The sequence below is a fragment of the Leuciscus leuciscus genome, assembly GCF_965113295.1.
Source record: "Leuciscus leuciscus genome assembly, chromosome: 22".
Lineage (NCBI taxonomy): Eukaryota > Metazoa > Chordata > Actinopteri > Cypriniformes > Leuciscidae > Leuciscus > Leuciscus leuciscus.
The window spans coordinates 5964436-5990496 of record NC_138746.1 but is presented as its reverse complement, the minus strand read 5'-3'; the positions used below and the strand labels follow the sequence as shown (position 1 = coordinate 5990496).

At 38.8% G+C, this 26061-nt stretch overlaps 1 protein-coding gene across 1 annotated transcript in view; it reads left to right on the top strand.

Annotated features, from left to right (window-relative positions):
- Window positions 1-26061, top strand: part of cdh23 (cadherin-related 23) — a 270521-nt gene that overhangs the window by 85027 nt on the left and 159433 nt on the right. The window contains exons 7-9 of the mRNA XM_082153247.1: window positions 20309-20503; window positions 20597-20725; window positions 25162-25240. Of these exons, the coding sequence (XP_082009373.1) occupies window positions 20309-20503; window positions 20597-20725; window positions 25162-25240 (403 nt within the window). The remainder of the gene's footprint in view (window positions 1-20308; window positions 20504-20596; window positions 20726-25161; window positions 25241-26061) is intronic.

Sequence of the window (26061 nt, the reverse complement as noted above, 5' to 3'; positions counted from 1 at the left end):
CCCACAGACAGTCCAACTGCTGTGGAAGAAATTCGGCAGAGCGAAAGTGGACCTGTTTGCGTCTCAAGAAAACGCTCACTGTCAAGAATTTTTCTCCAAGAGCAGGAGCGCGCTGTCCCATGTGTGGCCCCGCCGCCCGCTCTATGCTTTTCCCCCCGTCTCTCTCCTGCCTCAGGTGATAGAACGGATCAGGGAAGAAGGATGCTCAGTACTGCTGGTAGCACCGTTCTGGAAAAACCAACCTTGGTTCCCAGCCGTGATGCAGTTAGCAAGTACTGCCCCGTGGCCAGTACCAGTGAGGAGAGATCTCCTCTCACAGGCCCGCGGCTCGATCTGGCATCCTCACCCGGAACTATGGTCCCTTCATGTCTGGGCCATCAACGGGTACATGTTGGACTCCCTAAAGGAGTATTAAACACGATCACGCAGGCTAGAGCTCCGTCTACAAGACGACTCTATTCTTCGAAATGGTCAGTGTTTTCGGGCTGGTGCACAGCCCGTGGTGTGTCACCCACAAACTGTGATGTGACGGAGGTGCTTTCCTTCCTACAAGAGCTGTTGGATGGGGGCAGGGCCCCCTCCACGCTCAAAGTTTATGTGGCGGCTATAGCAGCGTTCTCAGAAACAACGCTTGGTCAGTCAATAGGAAGGAACGATTTAGTCATCCGCTTCCTTAGAGGAGCTAAGAGACTGAATCCTCCCAGACCTCCCTCAGTCCCCGTATGGGATCTTTCTACGGTTCTGGAAGCCATGAAAGGTGCGCCATTTGAGCCTTTGCAGTCAATCGATTTAAAACACCTGTCTTTCAAAACAGTGTTTTTGCTGGCTCTCGCTTCAGTGAAGCGCATAGGGGATCTGCACGCGCTCTCTGTGAGCGCGGCGTGCATGGAGTTTGGGCCCAATGACTCAAAAGTTATACTCAAACCTAAGCACGGTTATGTTCCAAAATCCCTCAACACACCGTTTAGGGCGCAGATTATCTCTCTGTCAGCCCTACCGGTCCCTGATGAGGAAAGAGACGCGAGCCTCCTTTGCCCAGTCAGGGCATTACGAGCTTATGTGTCTCGCTCGTCTGTTTTCAGACAGACGGAACAGCTCTTTGTTTCGTTTAGCGGACGTTCTAAGGGACTAGCCGCGTCGAAACAGAGCCTATCCAGATGGATAGTTGATGCTATAGCGCTGGCATACGCCTCCAAGGGCATGCAGTGCCCTTTGGGTGTCAGAGCGCATTCCACGAGAGGCATGGCCTCTTCGTGGGCCTGGTCAAGTGGGATTGCCTTGCAAGATATTTGTATGGCGGCAGGCTGGGCCTCCCCGTCTACATTTATAAGGTTTTATAACCTAGAGGTTCCCGCCCTGCAGGCCAGGCTGCTGTCGGTCTAAACTACCAGTATTATCTGACCTGATGCGTTCAGCTCAGAATGCTGCGTTTGCTGAGCACAGCTCGATGTTCGACAGTTTAAAGCTGGGCAAACTGTGTAAGACCCACATTTTTTCCCATCAGTTCAGGCCGTACCCCGCCCTGTCTGTATGATGAAATTCGCGTCCCTTCGACGCTACTTTATGTGGAAAAGTGAGGCTGCACCCCTCCTTCTTCCCGGACTCTCTGTGAGTTCACTGAGTGATTGTGCACTATATGTACCCCGGGCTTTCGCCCTTGGGTCTTTGGTGTCAGATCTCAGCATGCACGGCGTTTTACATTGGGTCCCCTAGCGTAAGATATCTTACGCAGTACGAGAGACCTCTCGTAAGAGAACGTACTCGGTTACTAACGTAACCTCGGTTCTCTCTAGAAGAGGGAACGAGTACTGCGTATCTTGCCGTGCATGCACACGCTCTGGTTGCTTCGATGATGAAAAACCAGATAATAGCTGCCTGCGAGCGATATTTATAGGCCTAGACCACGCCCATTTCGGCGGGACGTGACGCAGCGGGCGCGAAGTGCCCTGATTGGGTCTGGCGTCACGCCAGGCCTCGCTCGATAGGCTGCTGCAGTTGCCGCAGAGCAGCCAATAGGCGCGCGAGCTGTCTCGCCTATGTCTGCATTGCTGCTGCAACGCGTTTTGCATTATTACAAAATTAAGGATAATTTTTGGCTTCAATATCTCGCGGAAAAGGATTTTCCCCTAGCGTAAGATATCTTACGCAGTACTCGTTCCCTCTTCTAGAGAGAACCGAGGTTACGTTAGTAACCGAGTACGTTTTCAAAGCAAATAAATCAGCTGTAAATTAGTTGCTTCAACGTGAAACCGGATTCATAATGCATTTGACATTTGTAATTGGACATATCTGATTGAAACCAAGAACATGTACAGTATTAAGAAAGTAAATAGGGTCCATGCTGACGTTTAAACATCATATGGCCAGATTTACAAAGAGTTCACGCCAGCACAAACCCTCTTATGGTGATAAAGAACAACTCTGGATTTACTGAGAAACTAGCGATCAAAAGGTTACAGTTTTTTTCTGGCTTATCTTATTGCATATGCATTTGCAGGAGTTCCCCTTTCAAATGCAAAATGTATGGGAGGAGAATATTTATTACTAATGATTTACTAATGTTTGCGGTAGTCTATTTACTGCTATTTGCGCCATCATGTAACACCCCAAAAAAGCATGTATTTTGCTTTTACACCTATTTTATGTTTGACATCGCTGCATCTGTGTTCTTTAATTTGCGCATTGTTAGTAGATAACTCCCACCGAGGTTTTATGGGATTGCGGTCTCATGTTAATTTGGCCTGTTCAGTAAATCTGGTCCATATGTGGTACAGTAGATTACTGAAGGTGATTAGTGCAGTGCGTATGATGCCGTGTACGTGCCACCAGACTCATGTGTGAGCTACAAATAGAGGCTTCAGTGTTGTAGTTTGTTTCATTAGGAAGTGCAGATGCTGTTGTGTTTTCCTCACCAGGAGGTGAAGGTGTTTAAGGTCCACGTGAAGAACGTGTTATCTCATGCCACTGCTCTACTTTTCCGTTATTTTTGTATGTAAACGCGCTAGATGGACGTGTTTGACCGCTGCGCTCGCTTTGTGCATCTTTTAAAGTAAAGAATAAGTTCAACTTTTAAAAGACGTGTCTCGAGATGACTACCCTACTGTGTGAACCGGCCCTAACCAGTGATGTGGAGGAGGACGAGCTGCTTTCAGTCCACAATCAACTCTCTTGTTTTGCTGATGTTAAGAGATTGTTGTCCACACACAGGACATCGATTGTTGTTGATGATCCCCATAACTGTAGTGTCGTCAGTGAAACTTAGGCCCCGTTTACACGATGGGAAAACGCAGATATTTCCCTGCGTTTTGGCCTGTCATTTACACGAAAACGCCGTTTTTATCCCAGAAAACGATTATTTCTAAAAACTCCGGCCAAAGTGGAGATTTCTGAAAACGCCGGTTATGTGTTGCCGTGTCAACTGGGAGAAACGGGGTTTTAGGTTCTCAAACGTCACATTATGCGCCAGAAAATGCTTACGTCATGTGAGCGCCCTATGTTTAGAGTTTGTTCCATACTGTCTATGAGTTTGTTTGGCTACTATTTGATCATGGATGCTGTTAAAGTGGTACTCATTTTTACTTTTGTGAAAACGCTTTTGGCCTGTTTGCATTTGCTTCGCTGTCTGTCCACACGAACGAACCTCGCGCCATGTCTATTGTTTTGAAAGGAACAGGAAGTCGCTCGTGCTATTCGTCGTTGTCGATTTTGAGGATTCTGATTGGCTTGCATGGCTTTATCCTTCTCCTTACACTGCCGCCCCTTTGTATTTATGCGGGTTGATGTAAACGACAACTTTTTTTGAAAACGATATTGTGTGCACGATGTTATTTTTGAAAACGGAGGGGGAGAAATATTCGTTTCTCTAAATACCCGGCTATGTGTAAATGTGGCCTTAATGATATGATTGTTCTTGTGTTTGCCAATGCAGTCGCAGGTCAGCAGGTGCGCGTCAGTGGGCGCAGTACATCTGAGATACGTATGATATCAAAAGAAGACATTTGTTAATAAGGGTCTAGAGAATGAAGGTATTGAACCCTGAATAGAAATCAATGAAGAGCATCCTGATGTAGAGTAAGACTCTTTATTTTCCAGGTGATATAAATGAGTGTCACTCACTGTAATCAATCTGACACTGCACTGGACAGTTGACAGTTAGTCAGGGATATGATCGTTAATCTTGTTTTTGTTCAGCATGTATTAATTATTTATTATAATATTATTGTAGAATAAAATGTTATTATAATTAACAGAATGTTTTTTTTTTTTTATTTACAGTTATATTTAACCTAGTCAAGATCTATTAATGTATGGATGTATATGTCACAAGGATATTGGATATTGCCATCTTTGTGGGGGCATAAAATAGGGTTCACCTGAGACACACACACACACACACACACACACACACACACACACACACACACACACACACACACACACACACACACACACACACACACACACACACACCAGGGACGGACTGGGGCTAAAAAACAGCCCTGGACTTTCTCCCAAATAGGCCCATCATCCGGCCATTCGCCTCTAGCCGTGTGCGACAGACACTAGCCAGGATGTCCTGATACTATGCCACAATACTGTAGCCTATCAGAGAAGGTATTCACAGCAAGTAACGTCTCAAAACAAATGATGAAAATTGGGGTTGTGTTTATTAATGAAGCCTAAGCCTTCAAATAAAAACTAAAAATGTACAATGCCATAAAATACAAATAATGAAATGTCACTGGCTACAGTAACCCCAAATTACACAAACTTGTAATTATAAAACATATAGTTACTACTGTATATACCAGGGTCCAACCTTTTTGTGTGCGAGGGCTACCTCAAGGGATAAAATAATCTAGAAGGAATTTTTATTTGTTATACTCCAATATTTATTATACATAACATGGTGAAGCTTTTTTACTTTTCACCACCATATGGGAAATAATAAAATATCTTGATATTCTGGTTCAGACTTACAAGCGTAAAAAAAAAAAAAAAAAATTTTTGTTGATTTTCTATAGACCTATTGTATGTGTTATCAAAAACAGTAGCCAAAACATTTAGTATAAATATAAATGAAAAAAGAAAAATAAACTGCCATAACTTCTAAACAAAACATTACTGCATTAGCCTACATTTAATACATTTATACATTACTATATTAATATAACAGCATTTTAAATATGAATACAGGCACATTTCTGGCAAAAATTCATAAGTTTTGGTGTGAAATGTCTTCTAGCTGGTTTGTTCTTGGAACAATGTTTCGCCTGTTTGTTTTTTTGTTACTATGTTGAGAATATCAGCGCTGTTTCATCTGGCTTTTTACAAGCTTAAATCACACAGTCATCTGTGGGTTTATAACAGAGATAGAGAATTCTGCGCTGAATTGAAATGCTTCTCAGTGGATCGCGCAGCTCTGTGTAATAGCCCTAATGTTCGTGTGATCGAGATCAGCCCGCACAGTTGCTTTGGCCGCTGTCGCTGTTTTTTGGGCCGAGCTGATAATGCTCTGCGCTGCTCAGATCAAACACGTTTTGTTCCGCTTTTTGAGCGTTTGCCATTTGATGTTTCTCATACGCAACGCAAATGGCAGCGTATAATCAAAGAGAGTTGGGTAATTTTGTAGAGGCAAAAGTTCAAATTAAAACGTTTAGTTGAAAAGGTCTCAAAATTATACCATTTATTCGAAGTCTGGAACCCCGACGGCAAGTTGGGGCTATTAATAGAATGTGTTTAGCGGGCAACAGGCACCACGTTGGAGAGCCACTGCTATTCAAATATAATGTAAGCAAATTTAAAAGTGCAGCCTTAAAACTAACTTTCTGTCAGTGGCTATAGGCCGACTCTTCTTCCTCAGTTGTTGTTTTTTACACGTAGCAAAGTGATCATATTAGTGCCCCTGCTGTTGGCTGTTCATATTGGTTTATTAGACTTTTTTTTTTTTTTTTTTTTTTTGTGCCGACGGCCCTCAGTTGGACGGCCGTTCTGGACTTTTCCAGAACGCACAGATTGTCAGTCCTTCCCTGCACACACACACACACACACACACATTTATTACACTATATTAGTGAGAACATTGCATAGTCTTCCATTGAATTTATATCAGGTTAAGGATGTTTTCCATCACCTAACCCAACCACTACCCCTAAAACTACCCATCACAGAATGCATTGGCATAATTTGCGGGTGGGACAGGTGGGATATGTCCCCAACACTTTTTGCCTGGGCCGATATTTTCCCCACCACTTTTTGCATCTCGCGGCACAGATGTATTTATGCTTCCATTGTATTAGAATATTGTACAATGTAAGCATCTCCAGTTGACTAGCAGAGTATTCAGTTTGTTTGTGTTAAATAAGAGGCGATCTGATGCTGGGATGTTTTTTTTTCCTCGTCTTGGGGCTCAATGCACAGTCTACACACAGACGAGCGCTTCAATTTAGCTTGTGGAGACTCCCATTTGTTCTGGTGAAATCACACTACCCACTTTTTAAAACAAAATTACGTCAATGACTGAAACGTGTAAAATAAAACATTTTAAATAAAAACATGTTTTGACGAGTAAAATGTCCTCACTAGTCGGTTGTCATAATATTTCACTATACGTAATTGAGGACATTTGACTCTTGCAAGTATAGCCAGACCTGTACACACACACACACACACACACACACACACACACACACACACACACACACACACACACACACACACACACACACACACACACACACACACACACACACACACACACTTGTGACTGTACTGTTGGTCTGAAGGGCGTTGTGCTTGTGTTCAGGTTGGATAAGGTGTTAAATAATTGATTAGCTCATTTCAGCACTGATATATGAGGTATCTCTCTCTGATGGATGACGGTGGAGCGCAGGACGTAAGAAAGATACTGATGAGAAATACAAGTATGGAGTTCGGTAAATGATTCCATTTTTCAGGGAGAAATAGAGGGGGATGAATCTGTGCGTGTTTGCTGTGAATATGAGCCACTATAGGATGCATGAAAATGGTCTTACTGTATATCATCGTCATTTGTGAACTTATAGTTGTTGCCGTCAGGATGAAATTCCACAGCATCTGATTGGTGTTCAGTTCATTGTGTTATTTTCATAACACAAAGTGAGCAGATTGTGAACAAAGTATAATGTAATCACATAATTTCCTTTCCTGATGTAGGCGTCAAATTAAAACATATAGTTGCATTATAATTTGCATAATTTGGTAGAATGTATTTTCCCAACCCTCCTCAGGTTCTTTGAAGGGCAAACTGCTGTCTGTCTCTCCGTCAGTTCTCTTGAACTGCAGTGAATGTTTGTGGTGAAACTGTGCAGCGCTAGTTAAAGAGTGATGGGGTTGCCAACTTCAGCTAGAAAATAGTCCACTCTTTCAGTTTCTTTTTGGGAATGTAAGTAACACTAGTAACATTCTCCCTTTGTTTTTACCTGATCAATTATTTAGTTTTTTGACAGTAAGAAATTTAAATAAAAAATTAATTTTCTGCAAACTGAAGACTGGAGAAATTCAGCTTTGCCATTACAGGAATAATTGACATTAAAAACAATTATATTCATATTAAAAACAGTTATTATAATGATTATTATTCACAATATTAGTTTTTTTATACCAGCATATTGTACAAAATAGAAGTAAATAATAGCATGTTGTTTTAATAAATCAATTATAAAAACTCGCACACGTAGTATAAAAGTCTTGATACATGATAATATAAAGCTACATTTATAATTTACAAAAATTCATATTTGGGGGCCCTTGGCATCACACAGGTTGAACACATTTTGATGTGTGATCACATTGATTTTGGCTCACTGGCATATGACATCATTGCCTCAGTTGTAAAAATAAATGAATGTTAATGCCATACTAAAGTGTCACACACCATTACTCACATATCAGTTTAGCTTCTACCCAGATAAATTGTAACACAAGAGAATTGTGACTGTACATAAATATTTTCCGATGAACAGATTTGAGTGTTTTTGAAAGCTCTGTCAGACATTAGAAATAGTGATGAAAACAAAAGCGCGTGACTGAGCCAGTGTTATGTGAAAAAGTGTCTTTTTCTCTGATAATTTTCCATTGTAATCTGTATTTTAGCTGTTTGCTTGTAAAACAATAATGCGTGGAATGGTATGGATATAATAAACGAATATGTTTCCCAAAATACAGAATAATTATGTATCACGTGGGATGGATGGCAGCAGAAGTTAGCGAGATGGAGAAATAGAGAATTAGCAAAATAGTGAAAGTCAATGAGGAACGTGACATTTTTAAAGTGTGGAAAAGAAAGAAGGAGAAAAGCGTAGGGAAAGAGGTATAATCATGAGGCCTGTATCTGGACTAGAGTGGGCGTTCGGGTCCGTATCTGTAATCAGTGCTGTATTGTTCGGCCAGCTCTGCTTGTACCCTGCAGGGGTTTTACGGCTTTAGGCTAGCGCACTGCGTGATCCTGCCGCCGCGCCACGCTAGTACTGTAAATTAGCCCTTACGACTGGAGCCAGCCTAACTTTGAGAACATACGCGGCGTGGACCTGCTCCTCACCTCGTCTATCACACAATGTCTCTATTAACCCTCCCAATCAATGAAAGCCTTCAGTACGCAAGCTGCCATTCACTCCTGCTCAACCTGGCTAAACTTGAACTTTCTGTATTCACTCCCCCGCACGCGCTTAACGCTGAAAAGGCCAGCTTTTCATATGTGTAACTTTAATCAGCCCCCTTCCCTTGACAAAGCTATTGGCATGAAAGAGCTTACGGCAGGACACGCTGAGAGCTGCTTTTCGGTTGTATAAAATGTAAAATAATACCTGTATTTTTTAGCGTTTAACAGAAAGTCGTCAAACAAGAGAGTATGATTAACTTGTTAGAGTGCTGGATTGTTAAGAGATGTTCAAGCATAAAACGATTTTCAGAGACAAAGTGATCAGACGTCTTTTATTTCAAGTCAGGTCTGGTGATTTTCTGTGGCCAATGGCAGTGCAGGCAGTGAAGGTCATGTGATACAGTTGAGCATGTTTAAGGATACAAAACTTAGTTATCTTTCAAAATGAAACTAAGGAACTTTTAAAAGTTCCTTTTAACTTTGAAAAGGAACTTTGAAAAGAACTGCGGCTAATTATGACAAATGCATTTTTTTCAAGAAACAAATAACAATAATTATTATTATTATTTAATGTTTTCTGAACACAAAATTGGCCTTGCAGCATTAAAGGATTACAAAGAATGCAACTTTGAAAAGAGTCTTGAACATTTACAACAATTTGACAAATACATTTTTTCAAGCAACAATTAATTTGCTAATTTTATTTTATTTTCTATAGGACTCTAGATTGATTAGTCACATGGCATTTATGGCTCAGATAATGGCTCCTATGAGCAGACATGGCAGATGAGAATGCAAACGTACAGTACAGTACAGTACAGCTATTCTGTCTAGGTATTATAAACCTCCTTGACCGAGACTTGCCAACCTCCAGTGATTTAATCATTGTCAGTGTTGATGTTAGTGAGTTAGAGATGTAGCATGGTGAGAGCTCAGTGAGTTCCTTTTTTTTTTTTGTCTCTCTGTGGTGTCAGGGTTATTATCCCTATGGAGACTGTTTCATGCACAAGCTAATGGTCAGTGAACCAGCCACTGTACAAGTGATACAGACCTCTGAGGGCCACTGGATTTAGCCCATAAACTGCACTAAATGGTGTGTATTTTGTATCTGACATCTGCATTATGTTGTGAGCAATATTTGTACTTATACTTATCCTACACCCCTTAAGAGTGCAGAGGTTTCACTTTTGTGCTTGTGGGGCAAAAATGGTAGGAAAGGAAGCTACATTAAAAGTGGCATATACTGTACTGTATATACAAGATGTGTTTATACAGACATTCTAATGCACATGAAATAGAATTGTGGGAAGCAGTGCTTTAGATATTTGATTTTCTAATAATGCACATTTGATAGAAAATGAGATGCTCCCTGATTGTTGTGAGAATGATAAGGTTTAAGTCAGACCGAGTAGATTAATCTCATTATTTCACCAAACGTTTATTCATTTTCCTTTTGATAGTTGTGAAGTAAAACATCAGAATATGCAAATACTGTCATCAGTGATTGGTGCAGAGCGACAGGACATCTGCTGCACATTCAAACTTCAAACCGCATGCGTTCTGTTCAGCAGCAGATGCTGAAAGCTTGACTGTGAAAACACAATTTAACACAAAATGAGTGATGAATTTGCCTTCGTCATACTGTCTGATTGTGATCCTAAACTACATCCAGTTATTGGGAGTGTGATGTCTTTGATTTTACAGATGTTACATTTAATTTGTTTTCTTAAATATTTATGTGATTTACATGTATGATATACAAAGCTGAGAATATTTATAAAAGCATCTATGTGTCAGGGTGTGGTGCAGGCAGAAGAAGACGAGAAGGCAAAAGACTCCAATACAAACTTTTACTTACAATATAATTCCAATAGGTACAGGCAGACAGGATATAAGGGCGTTTTTCCACTGGGTTCGTTTGCTGCGGTCCGAACCCGAGTGCGCTAGTTCCCGGCGCCCCCCGCAGCGTTGGTCTGGTTTCACACTCAGGCCCTGTCCCAAATGGCACACTCCGGACTTGTGGACTTCCTCAGAGTCCACACTTTGGTGACGTCATGTAGTGCAGACCTATAGGGCCCTTGGCGCGAGTCCACGAGGGCGCATTGAGAGGTATTTTTGGGACAGACTCGATCGGCATGCCGGAAATAACGGTCTGGTTGTTGTTGGACAGGAGAAATCACATTTTTGCGCTCCGACGTCTTATCTGCATGTCCACTACACAGCCTAATTTTACAGTTCTATATTTTGATATTATGCATATCACCTGGGCATTAGACAATAGATAAATCATGCTTATTTAAATGATGTATACAGTTGTACATAATAATATATAATGTTCCATTGAACTAAGATTACAATTTTAAAACATAATTTAAACATTTTTTTTTCAATTTACAGGTTTCAATATTCATACTATGTTTATATATGACTCAGTAAAGCCCTGCCATTCGGTTCTATTTATTTAATGAATCATAATGCGATCGTATTATTAAACACGCTATTATTATGTTTGAGACATCAACCACTGGTCGATGACCATAATGTTTGTATAAACTGTAGGTAACAACTGGTAAAATGTACATTTAGGTCATAAAAACAGTAATATTTTCTTCACAGCCATGTCAACAATTATCCGTGAGTGAAATCTCCTCCCATCTGTTGTCTGATTGGCCTTTCGCAAGGATTCCTGGGTAGTTAAAGTGCGTGGAGCCTGCATCTATGCGGGCTTCGTGGAAGACCGCTTCAAGGGTACAAAGGGGGCGCTGCTGAGCACACTTCAGAGCGGTAAAATGCTGAATGGGACGGCCTACGGACTCGTAGACTCAGCGAGCACGCGCAATTCAAGTCCACGAGACCGAAAGTCCGCATGAAGTGCGCCATTTGGGACAGGGCCTCAATTAGTTGTCTCGAACCCAGGTGCGTTTGCAGTGATCTTACGTCATCGCAAACGCACACGGAAAACGCATGGAGAATACAACTCGACTGAGCATAGCTGTAATTTGTCTGTTTTTTTGGTGCTATTATGCACAACATAGTGAGAGACAACTACGTTTATGTTCATTACATGGTGTAATTCAGCACATATCCAGGGGACGCCGTGTTTCTGCTGCTCGCAGAAGATTTTTCACTGATGCAACAGTGATACGCATGCGCGGGATACTATACTTCCTGAACAAGCACGCACCCGAGTCCGTGTTGCTTGCACATTAACGCGAACCGCGCCACGGTTCGGGAGCAACCGAGCTCAGACCACCTCCTCCAGGTAGTCTCGGGTTCGGTACTCTAGTGCGCACCCGGGTCCGATGACAGCGTTCACATTAGCGATTTTTCATGCGAACCGTGCCCCGGTCCGCACTAAACTGCCAGTGTGAAAGCGCCCTAAGACTTAGAACGGACCAAGACTGACTGAACTGAAGGAACTTAAATACTAACACAGATGGACACTGATTAGCTGAACACAGGTGATGTGGATGATGATGATTAACTAGACACAGGTGATACAACTGAACTAATAATGACAGTGAAGAAGACACGTAACATGATGACAGGCAGACAAATGAAGTCAAGTTTCAAGTCCAATGAAAACAAACTAAACAGAACACAACTGTGACACTATGCAGTTGTATTCATCATTATAATTTACTTTTATGTACATACATTTTTTTAAATAAATTATATATATATATATATTTTTTTTTTTACTTTAAAAAACTTTCTTCAAAAATACAGTAAAAACAACTACTTACTGTTAATGTGCACTAATTTACATATTCATTATATAAATATTTTTTAATTCACTTAAAGAGTTAGTTCACCCCCCCACATTTTTTTTTATCATAATTTACTCACCCTCAAGTTGTCCCGAACCTGTATGAATTTACTGATTTATTATAATCATATAGACGAACATTTTAGATTATGTAAAATCTGCCTTTCAACAAATCTAACTTTAAGAAATTACTAATGATGAAAATGTTAAAACTTAAGTTCATTCTTATGTGTCATTTAAAAAAAATCTAAGCTTGACAAAATGTCTTTGTCATACTGACAGACATTATCAGATACAGTTGTACATGAATTTAAACATTTTCCGAAAATAATGGTCTTTTCTCTGTAGAGGATATAATTTATGCTGATTTGCTACCGAGCTCTTGATGATAACGATAAAATAGAGTATGATGTACGAGTACGAAGATGATGGGGGAATCCCTATGATCCTAAACATTCATAGATAATTTGTCTCCTCTGAGAGTCTCTAGGAAGACTTCAAATGGGTTAATGAGCTGATAAATGGGCTTGTGATCATTTTAGAAATATGATAATAGTAATTATAGAGCTTGAGAACATGTTGAACAGAGTGTGTATTTGCACAGTGATCTTTAGTGGAATACGTTGCTGTTCCTTTTAGTGTTTGCTGTTCCCATCTCAGTGTGATTCTCGCTTCTAATTTACATGAATGCATTTGGCAGATGCTTTTATCTAAAGTGACTTGCATGACATACATTTGATTACTTCATGCATTCCCTGGGAATCAAACCCATGACCTTTGGTGTTAGTGCAAAGCTCTACTGTTTGAGCTACAGGAATGCTTCAGTAACATTAGCCCTATTTGGACGAGACTAGTTTTCCCGAAGGAAATTTTTTTTTTTTTTTTTTTTTTTTTACAGTACGTGCACTTACGTGTACTTACTAAGAAAGTACTGGGCAATATAAGGTAACTACATGGGTTAAGGTTAGGTTTAGGGGTAGGTTCAGGGTTAGTTTGTAGTTATTACCCAGTTATTGCAATTATTATAATAAGTACATAGTATGCACATAGGGAACAGGACTGTAAGATAAAGGGCTACCGAAGTTTGTGTTTCACAGGCATACACCAAAGTCATGAGTTCGATTTGGATAAAAGCATCTGCCAAATGCCTAAATGTAAATTTGAAGTGAGATTCAGTGTGCGATGTGAAGTAAAATTCACATTTACATAGTCATGAAATCACAGACGTTGGGTGATAAGAATTGTAACTCAAACTCTTTTTAGAAAACATGTCTCGTCTGAATAGGAATTTAGTCTCACTCTGAATCTCACTTCACTTCTCTCACTAAATCTCTCTTCCATTTACACGCTGAATCTTGCTCTACTTATCACTCTGAGGGTGCTTTCACACTGGAAGTTTAGTTTGAAACAGGGCACGGTTCAATGAAAGTGAAAGCTGTCATATGGACCCGGGAGCACACATACTGTAGGGTGCAAACCCGAGACTACCTGTAGGAGGTGGTCTGAGTTCGGTTGCACTCGGACTGTGGCTCGATTCATGTCAATGTGAAAGCAACTCGGACTCGGGTGCCGACTTGTTCGGGAAGTAAAGTAACCTGCGCTTGCATTTTAACGGATGTTACAAAATACACATATAAGGGATGACAGTGGTGAGGGTTTACCTTGGATACGAGAGAGAGTGAGCGTGCAGTCAGAACGGCAAATGAATAGTTCACTCTCTGCTGTCTCCTCAAAAGAGCCCGTTTGCAAGCAGCAGAAAGCCTTCGTGTGACTGTAATGGACGTCGGCCAGTGAGAGCTGTGCGTGTAAACCTCACTCTAGCAACTGACGCTAGCTGTTGGGTCTTTAGCTTCCTTGTTAGCACGCCTGCCTCCCATGCCGGAGACCCCGGTTCGAATCCCGCTCGGAGTGGGTCGAATAGGACCGGTTACATTTGGTGCCGTGACCCGGCTGGGACTGAGGTTTAGGGGGGTGAGTGTAACCGACGTAGGCAAGTAAGATGTGTGTGTGTAAACCTCACTCCCCTGGCCTCAAGAGGCGCGCTAGGTGGTGCTGCGGTCTTTAGCGTCCTTGTTAGCGCGCCCGCCTCCCATGCCGGAGACCCAGTTCGAATCCCGTTTGGAGCAGGTTGAGTAGGACCGGTTACACGATGCACATAAAGTAAATCCAAGTGTCATTCACTCTGCTCCGCATAAAAGCACGGAATTAATACAAAACACAATATATTGACCCGTTTCCGTAAGATGAACGCTAAAGCTTCAATAGAAACAAGTGTTAAACCAGACCGTGCTAAACTATAAACTTGATGTCACTCTTTTTCCTATGGTGTTTTTGTGTAAACTGATTTTACTTGTGCCACAATATAAGAGCCAGAAAGCTAATAATAAGTATCCTCTTTCTCTCCTCCCATTTCCCTCTTTCTGTCTTCCTGGTTTGGGAATAATCTTCTCTAACATACTGCAGTTGAAAGAGGCTGGGGAGTCCCTGCTGTATTTGAGGTTCTTAATACTATTAGATATGCCTCTCTCTCCCACTCATGCATTCTTTTCTTCCTTCATTCTTCTTATTTTATATTCTTGCTAGGCTTTTTTCCTAACCTCAAATGTTATAGGTTAGGATAACTCCCCCTCCCCCCCCATAGGTGGAAATGCTGTCCACTCAATAGGTGAAAATAGTCTCAATAGAAATGAAAAATATCACTGACTTGATTAAAAAGCTAAAACTCAAAGTCTGTATTTACATACACATGATTGCAATTATTGATTTGAACAATAAAATAAGTGGTCCAGTTTCCTCAGTTGACCTGAAGGGGATTGTTTTTGAGGTGCATGAACTTTAGCGTGGAGGATCTGAGGGTTGCTGTGCCGTGAGAGTGTGAGAGGACGTTATCAGGTCGAGGCAAGAATTCACTGTCCACATCTATCTTCATTCCTTCTTATGATTCCCTTTTTTTCTAATCCTCTTTTCTCTCTCTTTTATCTTTGTCCTTTATACCTCTCATGCTTTCTTTTTCTCCAATAGTTTATCTGAATCTTTTCTAATCCTTTCTTTTCAAAGGATGGATATCTCCTGTTTTATTGAAAGAGATAAAGAGTGAGTGCTTGCTGAAGTACAACTTCTCTCTCTCAGGAAGGATATGGTTTACTGTTTTGGAATGGGAAGTGTCTCTTTCTCTCTCTTTTGTTCTCTTTCTGTGGCCGAGGGATTCTGGGAGTAATGCTGTGACACAGCTTTATATGTAAATGGCATATATAAGCATAAATAATGTAGCTGGCTATTCATAGTCAGCTGTGACTCTCTACAAGAGTTCTTGAAGTTGCATTTCCTTTTCCATATACACTCTTAACCCGAATTAGTTAACTTTACTCACAAATCGCTTGGAAACCCGTTGCCTATACCACTTTAGTTTTTACACAAGCTGAAACTAAACATGTTGAGTTGTATTAACATGGAACCCTAACCTTTTACACAAGCTGAAACTAAACTTGTTGAGTTGTATTAACATGGAACCTTAAGTTTAGTATTTATATTTATATTTATTAGTAGTGTGTTCTCAAAATCATTAGATTAAACTAGCTATTACACCGTAAACCCAGATTTTGTTTCTAATTAAACTTATGAGTGATCATTACTTATTCTTATTCTATTGCTGATTACAGCATCACTGTGATTCTACAGCATAAGATCCAGAATTTTCTAAATAATCTAAAGGATTTCTTAAAAGTTGTTCTGATGAAACAAAATCTTTCTTTTAGGCACACACAAACATCAAGAATCAGTGTATGGATCTCAACAATGGTGACAAACTGAATATTCAATTAGGGAAAGGAAATTACTAAGACAATTCAGATCATAATTTATTCATACCGCAATGCATGATGGAAGCCATGAATGAGTTTTGATTGGTGGCACCCAGAATGCACTGCAACATGCTTTATTATTGTCACCATTGTTGAGATTCACAGGCTGATTATTGATGTCAGTGTGTCTAAATAAAGTAATTTTCAAAGTCTTTTGATCAGAACAACTTTTAAGAAATATTTTGAATTATATTGAAAATGCTGAAAATCATTTGCTGAAGAATCTCAGGGCTGCTGTAATCAACAAGGTAGACATAACTCTCTAAATGAGATTTGTGATTCAGATCAAATTATGATTATGTCAAAACATAACCAACACCACCTGATCAACTTTTCTCTTTGTTCATCTGAGAGTTACAACTCAGATACAACAGCCAAACAAAATCTAATGTTAACAGTTTAAGGGTCAAGAGCCCAACTAAAGCAAACACTGATCACCATAACGGTGTCTTCGGAAATTAGATTTTCTCCTTCAGTGATTCTGCTTGTTAACATCAGGTGTCTTCAATATTGGTAATATTAGTAAGGTTGCTTACTAGTCAGGGTACCGTCTGCTGCCGAGGTCTGTGCTCGTCCCGCCAGGTGTAGAGCCCCTTGGACGCACGTTAGACACTGGTCTTTTCACGTGACCAGACAGGTTTTTGAATTATTGCCCCCAGGGACGGACTGACAATCTGTGCGTTCTGGAAAAGTCCAGAACGGCCGTCCAACCGAATGCCGTTGGCAAAAAGAAAAAGAAAAAAAAAGTCTAATAAAGCAATATGAACAGCCAACAGCAGGGGCACTAATACGATCACTTATATCCTACGTGTAAAAAACAACAACTGAGGAAGAAGAGTCGGCCTAGCCACAAACACATTCTATAAATAGCCCCAACTTGCCGTCGGGGTTCCAGACTTCGAATAAATGGTATCATTTTGCGACCTTTTCAACTAAACGTTTCAATTTGAACTTTTGCCTCTACAAAATTACCCAATTCTCTTTGATTATACTCTGTCATTTGTGTTGCATATGAGAAACATCAAATGACAAACGCTCAAAAAGCAGAACAAAACTGGTTTGATCTGAGCAGCGCAGAGCATTATCAGCTCGGCCCAAAAAACAGCGATAGCGGCCAAAGCAGCTGTGCGGATCATGCGAACATTATTACACAGACTCTGCGCGATCCACTGAGAACCATTTCAATTCAGCGCAGAATTCTCTATCTCTCTTATAAACACACAAATGACTATGTGATTTAAGCTTGTTAAAAGCCAGATGAAACAGCGCTGATATAATATTCTCAACATATTGACGCAAAAAACAGGCGAAACATTGTTCCAAGAACAAACCAGTTAGAAGACATTTCACACCACAACTTATGAATTAGCCTAACTTTAGTAAAACAAACGTTTTTGGCAGAAATGTGCCTGTATTCATATTAAAAATGCTGTTATATTAATATAGTCATGTATAAATGTATTAAATGTAATGCAGTAGCCTAATGTTTTGTTTAGAAGCTATGGCAGTTTATTTTTTTTTATTTTTTTTCATGTATATTTATACTAAATGTTTAGGCTACTGTTTTTGATAACACATACAATAGGTTTACAGAAAATCAACAAAAAAATCTATTAATATTTTCATCATTTTTCAGGAATTGTTTTTTTTTAAACGCTTGTAAGTCTGAACCAGAATATCAAGATATTTTATTATTTCCCATATGATGGTGACAAGTAAAAAAGCTTCACCATGTTATATGTATAATAAATATTGGAGTATAACAAATAAAAATCCCTTCTAGATTATTTTATCCCTTGAGGTAGCCCTCGCACACAAAAAGGTTGGAAACCCCTGGTATATATAGTAACTATGTATGTTTTATAATTACAAGTTTGTGTAATTTGGGGTTTCTGTAGCAATTGACATTTCATTATTTGTATTTTATGGCATTATACATTTTTTTGTTTATATTTGAAGGCTGAGGCTTCATTAATAAACACAACCCCAATTATCATCATTGGTTTTGAGATGTTACTTGCTGTGAATACCTTGTCTGATAGGCTACAGTATTGTGGCATAGTATCAGGACATCCTGGCTAGTCTGTTGCACATGGCTAGAGGCGAATGGCGGGCCTATTTGGGAGAAAGTCCAGGGCTGTTTTTTAGCCCCAGTCCGTCCCTGATAGCCCCCTCCCCTTCCTTATGAAAGTAAACATACCACGTTATCTCTGCTAAACCTGATTAGTGCAATGAATCTTTCAGCTAAATAGTACAAACAACTAATGTTGTTTAGTAATGATAGCAGGTTTTTACTAAACCTAAACGAATAAGTAATGATCACTCTTAAGTTTGATTAGAAACAAAATCTGGGTTTACAGTGTAGAAAATGCGTTGCGTCCGAAATCACATTCTCTCTTAAATAGGTACATGTTTTTAATAAGTAATTACTTCACGACAAAAAAGCTAAAAAAAGTATGTTCTATATAGTATAAATGTGTGTAGTATGAATGTAATCTGGACGTATTACATCTGCCATGTTGTCATTATCATGTGACCTGCCAGTATCAGTTGCGTCGCTTCACTCCCATTCATAAATCCTCTCCTGTGGCCTCATGGGATAGTAAACATTGTATGCCCACTTCAGAATCTCGCCATAAGAAGTAGGTCAGCTGGATGCTTTTTGCCTGCTATTTTATGAGTTCTGTGAATTCAGACAGACTTCTTTCGTCACATACTGTTTTTCACCTACTATATAGTAGGGAAGTATACGATTTCAGATGCAGCCTTGCATTTGTCTAGTGTAGATATGTAAATATATACTGTATGTATAGATGGTGTGCAGACGATTTGTAGACTACCATTTATGTTAAATGTTTAGGGTCTGTAAATATTTTTTATGTTTTTGAAGGAAGTCTCTAATGCTCACCAAGGCTGCATTTCTTTGATCAAAAACTCCAGTCTTCAGTGTCACATGATCCTTCAGAAATCATTCTAATATGCTGATTTGGTGTTCAAGAAACATTTCTTATTTCAATGTTGAAAGCATCTGTGCTGCTAAATATCTTCTGTCACATTATAGATGCATTTACTGTCATTTTTGATAAATTGAACGCATTGAACGCATCCTTTCTGAATAAAAGTATTAATTACTAAAATATTAATATAAATAAAAAATATTAATAATTGACTGACTGACCCCTAAACTTTTGAACAATGTATTTATGAGTAATGAAATCTGTCTAGAATATGTCTGGGTCAAATTATACCCCAAAATCAAAAGAAAGAAAAAAGAAATTATATTTTGCATAAAGAAAATTAATCCTATTTCCGGACAATTACGATTTTTTTGCACATTTCCCCCAAAAAATCTAAATTCTGCAAAAATATAATAAATAATAATAATAATAATAAATCAAAATAGATTCTAATTACTTTATTGTTTAAAAAAAATAAAAATGTAAGCTGTAAAGTGTTTATATATCATAGTAGTATTTATTTTGTATGGCTTTTATGTTGATTTAAAGAAATATATATTACAGTATGTTTTTACAGTAATGTATTACAGTAATGAGAACCAGCATTGAAAATAATGAAAATATAGAAAAAGAGGGACATGATATGTGTATGTATTTTTATATAAAAAAAATTAATAATTTTCACTACATTATTTTTGTAAAGTAGAATTTTCAGACTGACTTGTTTTAGAGTAAAATTTGACCTGGACTAATTTTTATCCAATTCACCAATTTTGACCCCGTCCCTAAAGATAATGTATAAATATTGGGTTAAAACTTAGGGAGAAAATGCTCCTCTAGCATTTTAGTGTGTGTGTGTTCTCTCTCGTGTGCTGACGGACTGCATCATGTCTCAGTGACAGCAGGGGTCTGATCATCTCAGATGTGTGTCACTTACTGACAGGTGAAATGACAGAGACAAGAGCTGTCACTCATCATCTGAAATATGCTTAAACACAGCATTAAATAATGCTCATCATGCAACTATGATTTTATTAACATGTATCATTGTTCTCTCTCTCTGTGTGTGTGTGTGTGTGCATAGAACACTCCAGTGGGAACGTCAGTGTTAATGGTGAATGCGACAGACCCGGATCAAGGCGTGGGTGGTAGTGTGCTGTTCTCCTTCCAGCCTCCCTCTCCGTTCTTCTCCATTGATGGGGCCAGAGGAATCGTTACTGTGACGAGAGCGCTGGACTACGAGACGACAACCAGCTATCAGCTCACTGTTAATGCCACGGTTAGAAAACACAGTTTTACATTGTCAAATGATTGTGTGGAACTCTGTCAATTCCAAAGCTAAATAAAACATGTATTTGTTTTGTTGTAACAGGACCAGGATAAACGCCGTCCGCTCTCTAGTCTGTCTAATTTGGCAATTACCATCACTGATATCCAAGATATGGACCCCATCTTCACCAACCTCCCCTACAGCACTAATATAATGGAGGACGCACCACCAGTCAGTAATCTTACTTTCTACTTAATTCGGTAGTGTTTAAGTGGGTGTTATAAAATTTGACCCCGCCCCACAAAAATATATTGAATTATTATTTATATGTATTATACTTACATTTACATTTAATTTTTTATTTATTTGTTTATTTACAGTTACCATTTTATTTTTCTATTTTCATGACAATTAAGAAAAGGTCTCTCTCAAATTCTCTAATAACTTTAATGTGTTTGTAATTTCCATTTTTCTTAATTGCAAACCTGGACATGTCCTGGATAATTTTTCCGTGAGATTGATCCAGATGGATTGGCACAAAACCTAGTGAGCTGCCTATGTTGACAGCATATTTGGGTCTCATAAGCATGTTAGATAGGATGGAATTTTGCTAGGTTTTGAGTCACAGCCAGGTAATATTTAGATAGACCCCATAAAACGGTAATATATGTAGGAGGAAAAAAGTAAAGTAAAGGTTTGTGTAAACATAAAATGCTCCAGAGAATGAGAGAGACAGACAGAAAGAGAGAGAGGTAATTTGGCTGACAAAGAGTGATAGAATGTGTGTGTTGAGTAATTAGACAATAATTATTGGAGAAGCAGCATTTACACCTGTGAACTCTCGCTGGAATATTCTTGTAATTATAGTGATAGGTTTATGATGTGACTGGCTCAGCATGAGGGTCACGAAAGGTCATTCAGCCTGAGATTCACCACCGGCCGTTCATTCCTGTCTCATTTTACACGTACACAGGCTCTGAGGATGTGTGTGTGCTTCTGTCTGTGTAGAATCAAAAGTGGAATCAGAGTAAAATAGCTCTGGTTTATAACAGATCATAAACCAAAAATCATATATTTCCACAGGAGATTTGCACTTACTGAAATGCTGTATCGATTTTATACTGAACAGCAGTTCAATAAAAAGTAATGTAATAATAAGTAACTCACATTTTAGACAAAATATAGCCAGTTACAATGATTTTTCTGCACAAAACACAAATGAAACCAAACATTTTATCTTAAATTTAAAGCACTAAAGTTTACAGAAACCAAACTTGAATTTAAAACAAATAGATAGATAGATAGATAGATAGATAGATAGATAGATAGATAGATAGATAGATAGATAGATAGATAGATAGATAGATAGATGGATGGATGGATGGATAGTTAGATAGATAGTTGGATAGATGGATAGATAGATAGTTAGATAGATAGATAGATGGATAGATGGATAGATAGATAGTTAGATAGATGATGGATGGATGGATGGATGGATGGATGGATGGATGGATGGATGGATGGATAGATAGATAGATAGATTGATTCAGTTTCTGCTTTTTACCTATTTCTCTTCCTTTCATGGCCATATTTTCTCTCTCCTTCCATTTCTCTCGCTCTGGTGTCCATTTGCTTGCATTTTAACTCATGAGCGTGTCAGAAGTGAAGCATTGTGACACGGATCTATCAGTCGTCTCAGGAAGGTCAGGAGTAAGAAGACAGTGATGACTTTAGACCAGTTGTCCTGTCTAAATGTGGCAGTCAGCATCAAGTTCCAAGTGGACATGATTGATTTTGGCATTTCATTCCTTATATCCTACATCAATGCTGGAAAAGTTGAGGAAGCACTATTAAAAAAAGACAAGAGGTCTTTGTGTTGAGAATTAGACACTCGAAACACGTACGGCCTCAATAACTGCACACGTCACACTTGCATGTTCATATAAAACGATGTTGACACGTACACTTAGCCACACGCAGAGAGCTTAAAGCTTATCTTCCCTCACACACACACACGCGTATGGAGTGTGTCGGCTCAGACGACGGCCTCAGGCTAAGTGACTGAGTGGGTGTGGAGAGTTCTCAAGGCTACTGACATTTACACGCAAACAGATATCAAACACGCAGAACTGTCGTGGGTCATCTGTCAAAACACAACTCTTAACCCCCCGCTCCAACTCAGGTGCATCGCTCTCACACACACACTTTCCCTCTCATCTCAATGGCTTTTTTACATTGTAGAAGCACTTCATTTAAAGCAATAATTTACTCAAAACTCAATTATCATTATTTACTCACCCTCAAATTGTCCCAAACCAGTATGATTTACTATAATAATTTAGTGAAGATTCTTAAATTATATTTTTGTATATATTTCTAATGTTTTGGTTAAATAATGACAGAAAGACATTTTTTAGATGAACTACTCATTAAAGAGTCCGCCTAAAAATTGGTCAATACTGAAATATCTACTTTATATGGAAGCTCCTTCATGCCTTATATTGAAATAATTATGTAATTGCGATAATAATTGCGCCTCACAATGTGACTCAACTTATTTTTTGGAATTGTGACTTTATATCTCACAGTGTGATTCTTAAATGCCACAATTGTGACCATTTCTTATTTTAAACTGTACACTACTGTTCAAAAGATTGGGGTCGTTATATAAAAAAAAAAAAAAAAAGTTATGTTTTTGAAATAAGTCTCTCATGTTCACCAAGGCTGCACTTATTTGATTGTAAAACAGTAAATATAAGTGAAATATTTTTACAAATTAAAATAACTGATTTTTATTTAAGTATATTCAAACACGTAATTTATTCCTACAATGGCTCCAGTCTTCAGTGTCACATGATCCATCAGAAATCATTCTAATACGCTGATTTGCTGCTCAAGAAATATTTATTATATTTATCAGTGTTAACAGCTGTGATTCATACATATTTTTTTTAAATCTGTAATATATATTTCTTCAGGATTCTTTGCTGAGAAGAAAGTAAATAAACTGATTTATTTGAGATAGAAATGTTTTGTAACATGATATATGTCTTTACTGTCACTGTTAATATACTGTTAATTTCCTTTAAAAAAATTTAACAGTAACAAACTTTTGAACGGTAGTGTATCTCAATTATTTTTTATAATCAATTATATATCTCACAATTATTTAATTTCTTACTCTTAAACAGAAATTTGCTTCCATAACTATAATGTAATGAAAACTTTTTTTTAATAAAAAATAGATGTTTTATCAGAATACACAGCTACTTTTGAATGCTCTATGGAGTGGTGTAGCATACAAACCATTCAAACCCTGACCTCCTGGCACAAGCGTAGCTCTGCGGGTCATGTTCATGCCAAATGGACCAAAGTTTGAGAACAGCTAAAACGTAGAGAAAAACTGTGTTTTGCAGGAAAAGTGGGGTGTTTTTTCACAGCTGTTTGGCGTTTTCTTTTGTCAGGGTGACATTTAAAGGCTTTTTAGGGGCAAACACAATTTGGCTGTCAGGCGCTTGATCTGAAATGGTGCAAGAGAAGAGACACGGATGGAGGGAGGATGGAGGAGTGGACGAGAAGGTGCAGGGCGAAATATTTAAGGATGAGAGGAAAGGAAAGAAAGAGAGAGAGAAACGTGTGCATGATTGAACATTCCACTTGTGCGGCTGGAAAGAGAATAGCTCGCAAATTACTTCAGCCACACTTCATCCTCCGTTCAGTCGCTCACTCCACGCTTTTGTCATCCATTTCTCCCTCTCTCCTCCTCACGTTCTTGCGCTAAACGTGCTGTAATTGATTGTGTGCTGTAATAGCAGTAGAGTGTTGGCAGAAATGAAGCATAAACAGCTCTCAGACACTATTAGCTGGATCAATGGGAGATGCTCTCTCACTTTTCTCTTTAAGCATCTGTACGCTTTCTCATTCAGGATCAAAGAGTCCTCTAACTTGGAATATTTTGCCGTTTGTTTTCATGTCTCATTTGATTCGTTCGTTCTTGAAGCTGATGTCAGTGTAACATCCCTCACCATGATCTTTCCTCAACGGTTGCACACGAGAAATACAATGACGGCAAAAAATATTTGGACATTTAAATTAGACAAAAATAAAACCATTTATTTTATCGAACGACAGCACAAGCACACATTTCATGCAAAGAGTTTTAAAAACAAATTATTGTCGGATTTACTAACGGCTTAAACCCTCTTTTGGCACTAAAAAACTAGCGCTGAAAAGGTGTCAACAGGGTTATTTTTAAAGGCTGTTTGCTTATGCATTTGTAGGAGTTTCCTTTTCAGATGCAAAATTTATGGGAGGAGAATATTTAAATGAATCACGCAAGGTGATTTACTAAGGTTTGCGCTCGTCAATTTACTGTTGTTTGCTCCATTATTTACCGCCCAAAAAAAGCACGTTTTAAACCAGACGCTAACTCGCGCTGCTCTTGGTAGATTGTGTTGGTCATTATGGAAATGATCCGGCTGCTTCTGTCAGTAGATCACGCGCAGAACTTTCCACTCCCAACTGCGCTGTTTTTGAATTGCGCTCTCATGCTAATCTGCCCTGTTTATTAAATCTGGCCCTAAATGTTTAAACTAAAGACAAAATATTTGTGCGCTTCTTTGCATAATTTTCATGTTTCTCTCTCTTCTCTCTCTGATTGTCTGTAGGGTTATGAAGTCCGTAAGATCAGGGCGATCGATCAGGACTTAGGTCGACCACGTGGAATTGGATACACGATCATATCAGGTCAGTCACATCCATCATGATTATCACATTCCAGGATTTGATCCTCCGGTACTTAAATTGGTATCAAGTCAATACAAAAGTTTTATAAATAATACAATGATACTAGTCTTTGTGTGGTACAGTTCAAATCAGTATGTGTAGGCTACTGTTTGACTAACAGAAAAATGTCATCATATCATTATTATTAACAAGTATTACTGTTAAAATCACTTGAATGTTTAATCTGACAAGACCTTAAAACATGTTAAAATGATAAACTTTCTTGAAGAAGCAGCGCTGGCCCGATACTTTAGATAAGTGATTATAGTTTAGGGGGGTTGAGAACTGCCTGAGTTTCGTTCATCTTTGGAACACAAAAGTTCATAAAGAGATCATAAAACTAATCCACATGAATTGAGCGGTTTAGTCCATGTTTTCTGAAGAGACTCAATCACTTTATATGATGAACAGACTGAATTTAGGCTTTTATTGACATAAACATTGATCAGCGAACATAAAAAAGCTCAACCGAACCTGCTTGATGCATGAGAACAAACCTCATTGGTTCTTCATGAAGCTCAAACGTGCTGCGTTACGCAAGAATGAACCTCATTGGTTCTCACACGTTAAGCGAACATGCTTGAGCTTTCGTTTACCACAACTGATGTGTGCTTTGATAAATGTTTATATGTGAATAAAAGCTTAAATTAAATATGTCCTTCATACAGTATAAAGCAATCCAGTCTCTTCAGAAAATTTGGACTAAACCTCTCAATTCATATGGATTAGTTTTACGATCTCTTTGTGAACTTTTTGAAGCATCAAAGTGGTAGTTGCATAGC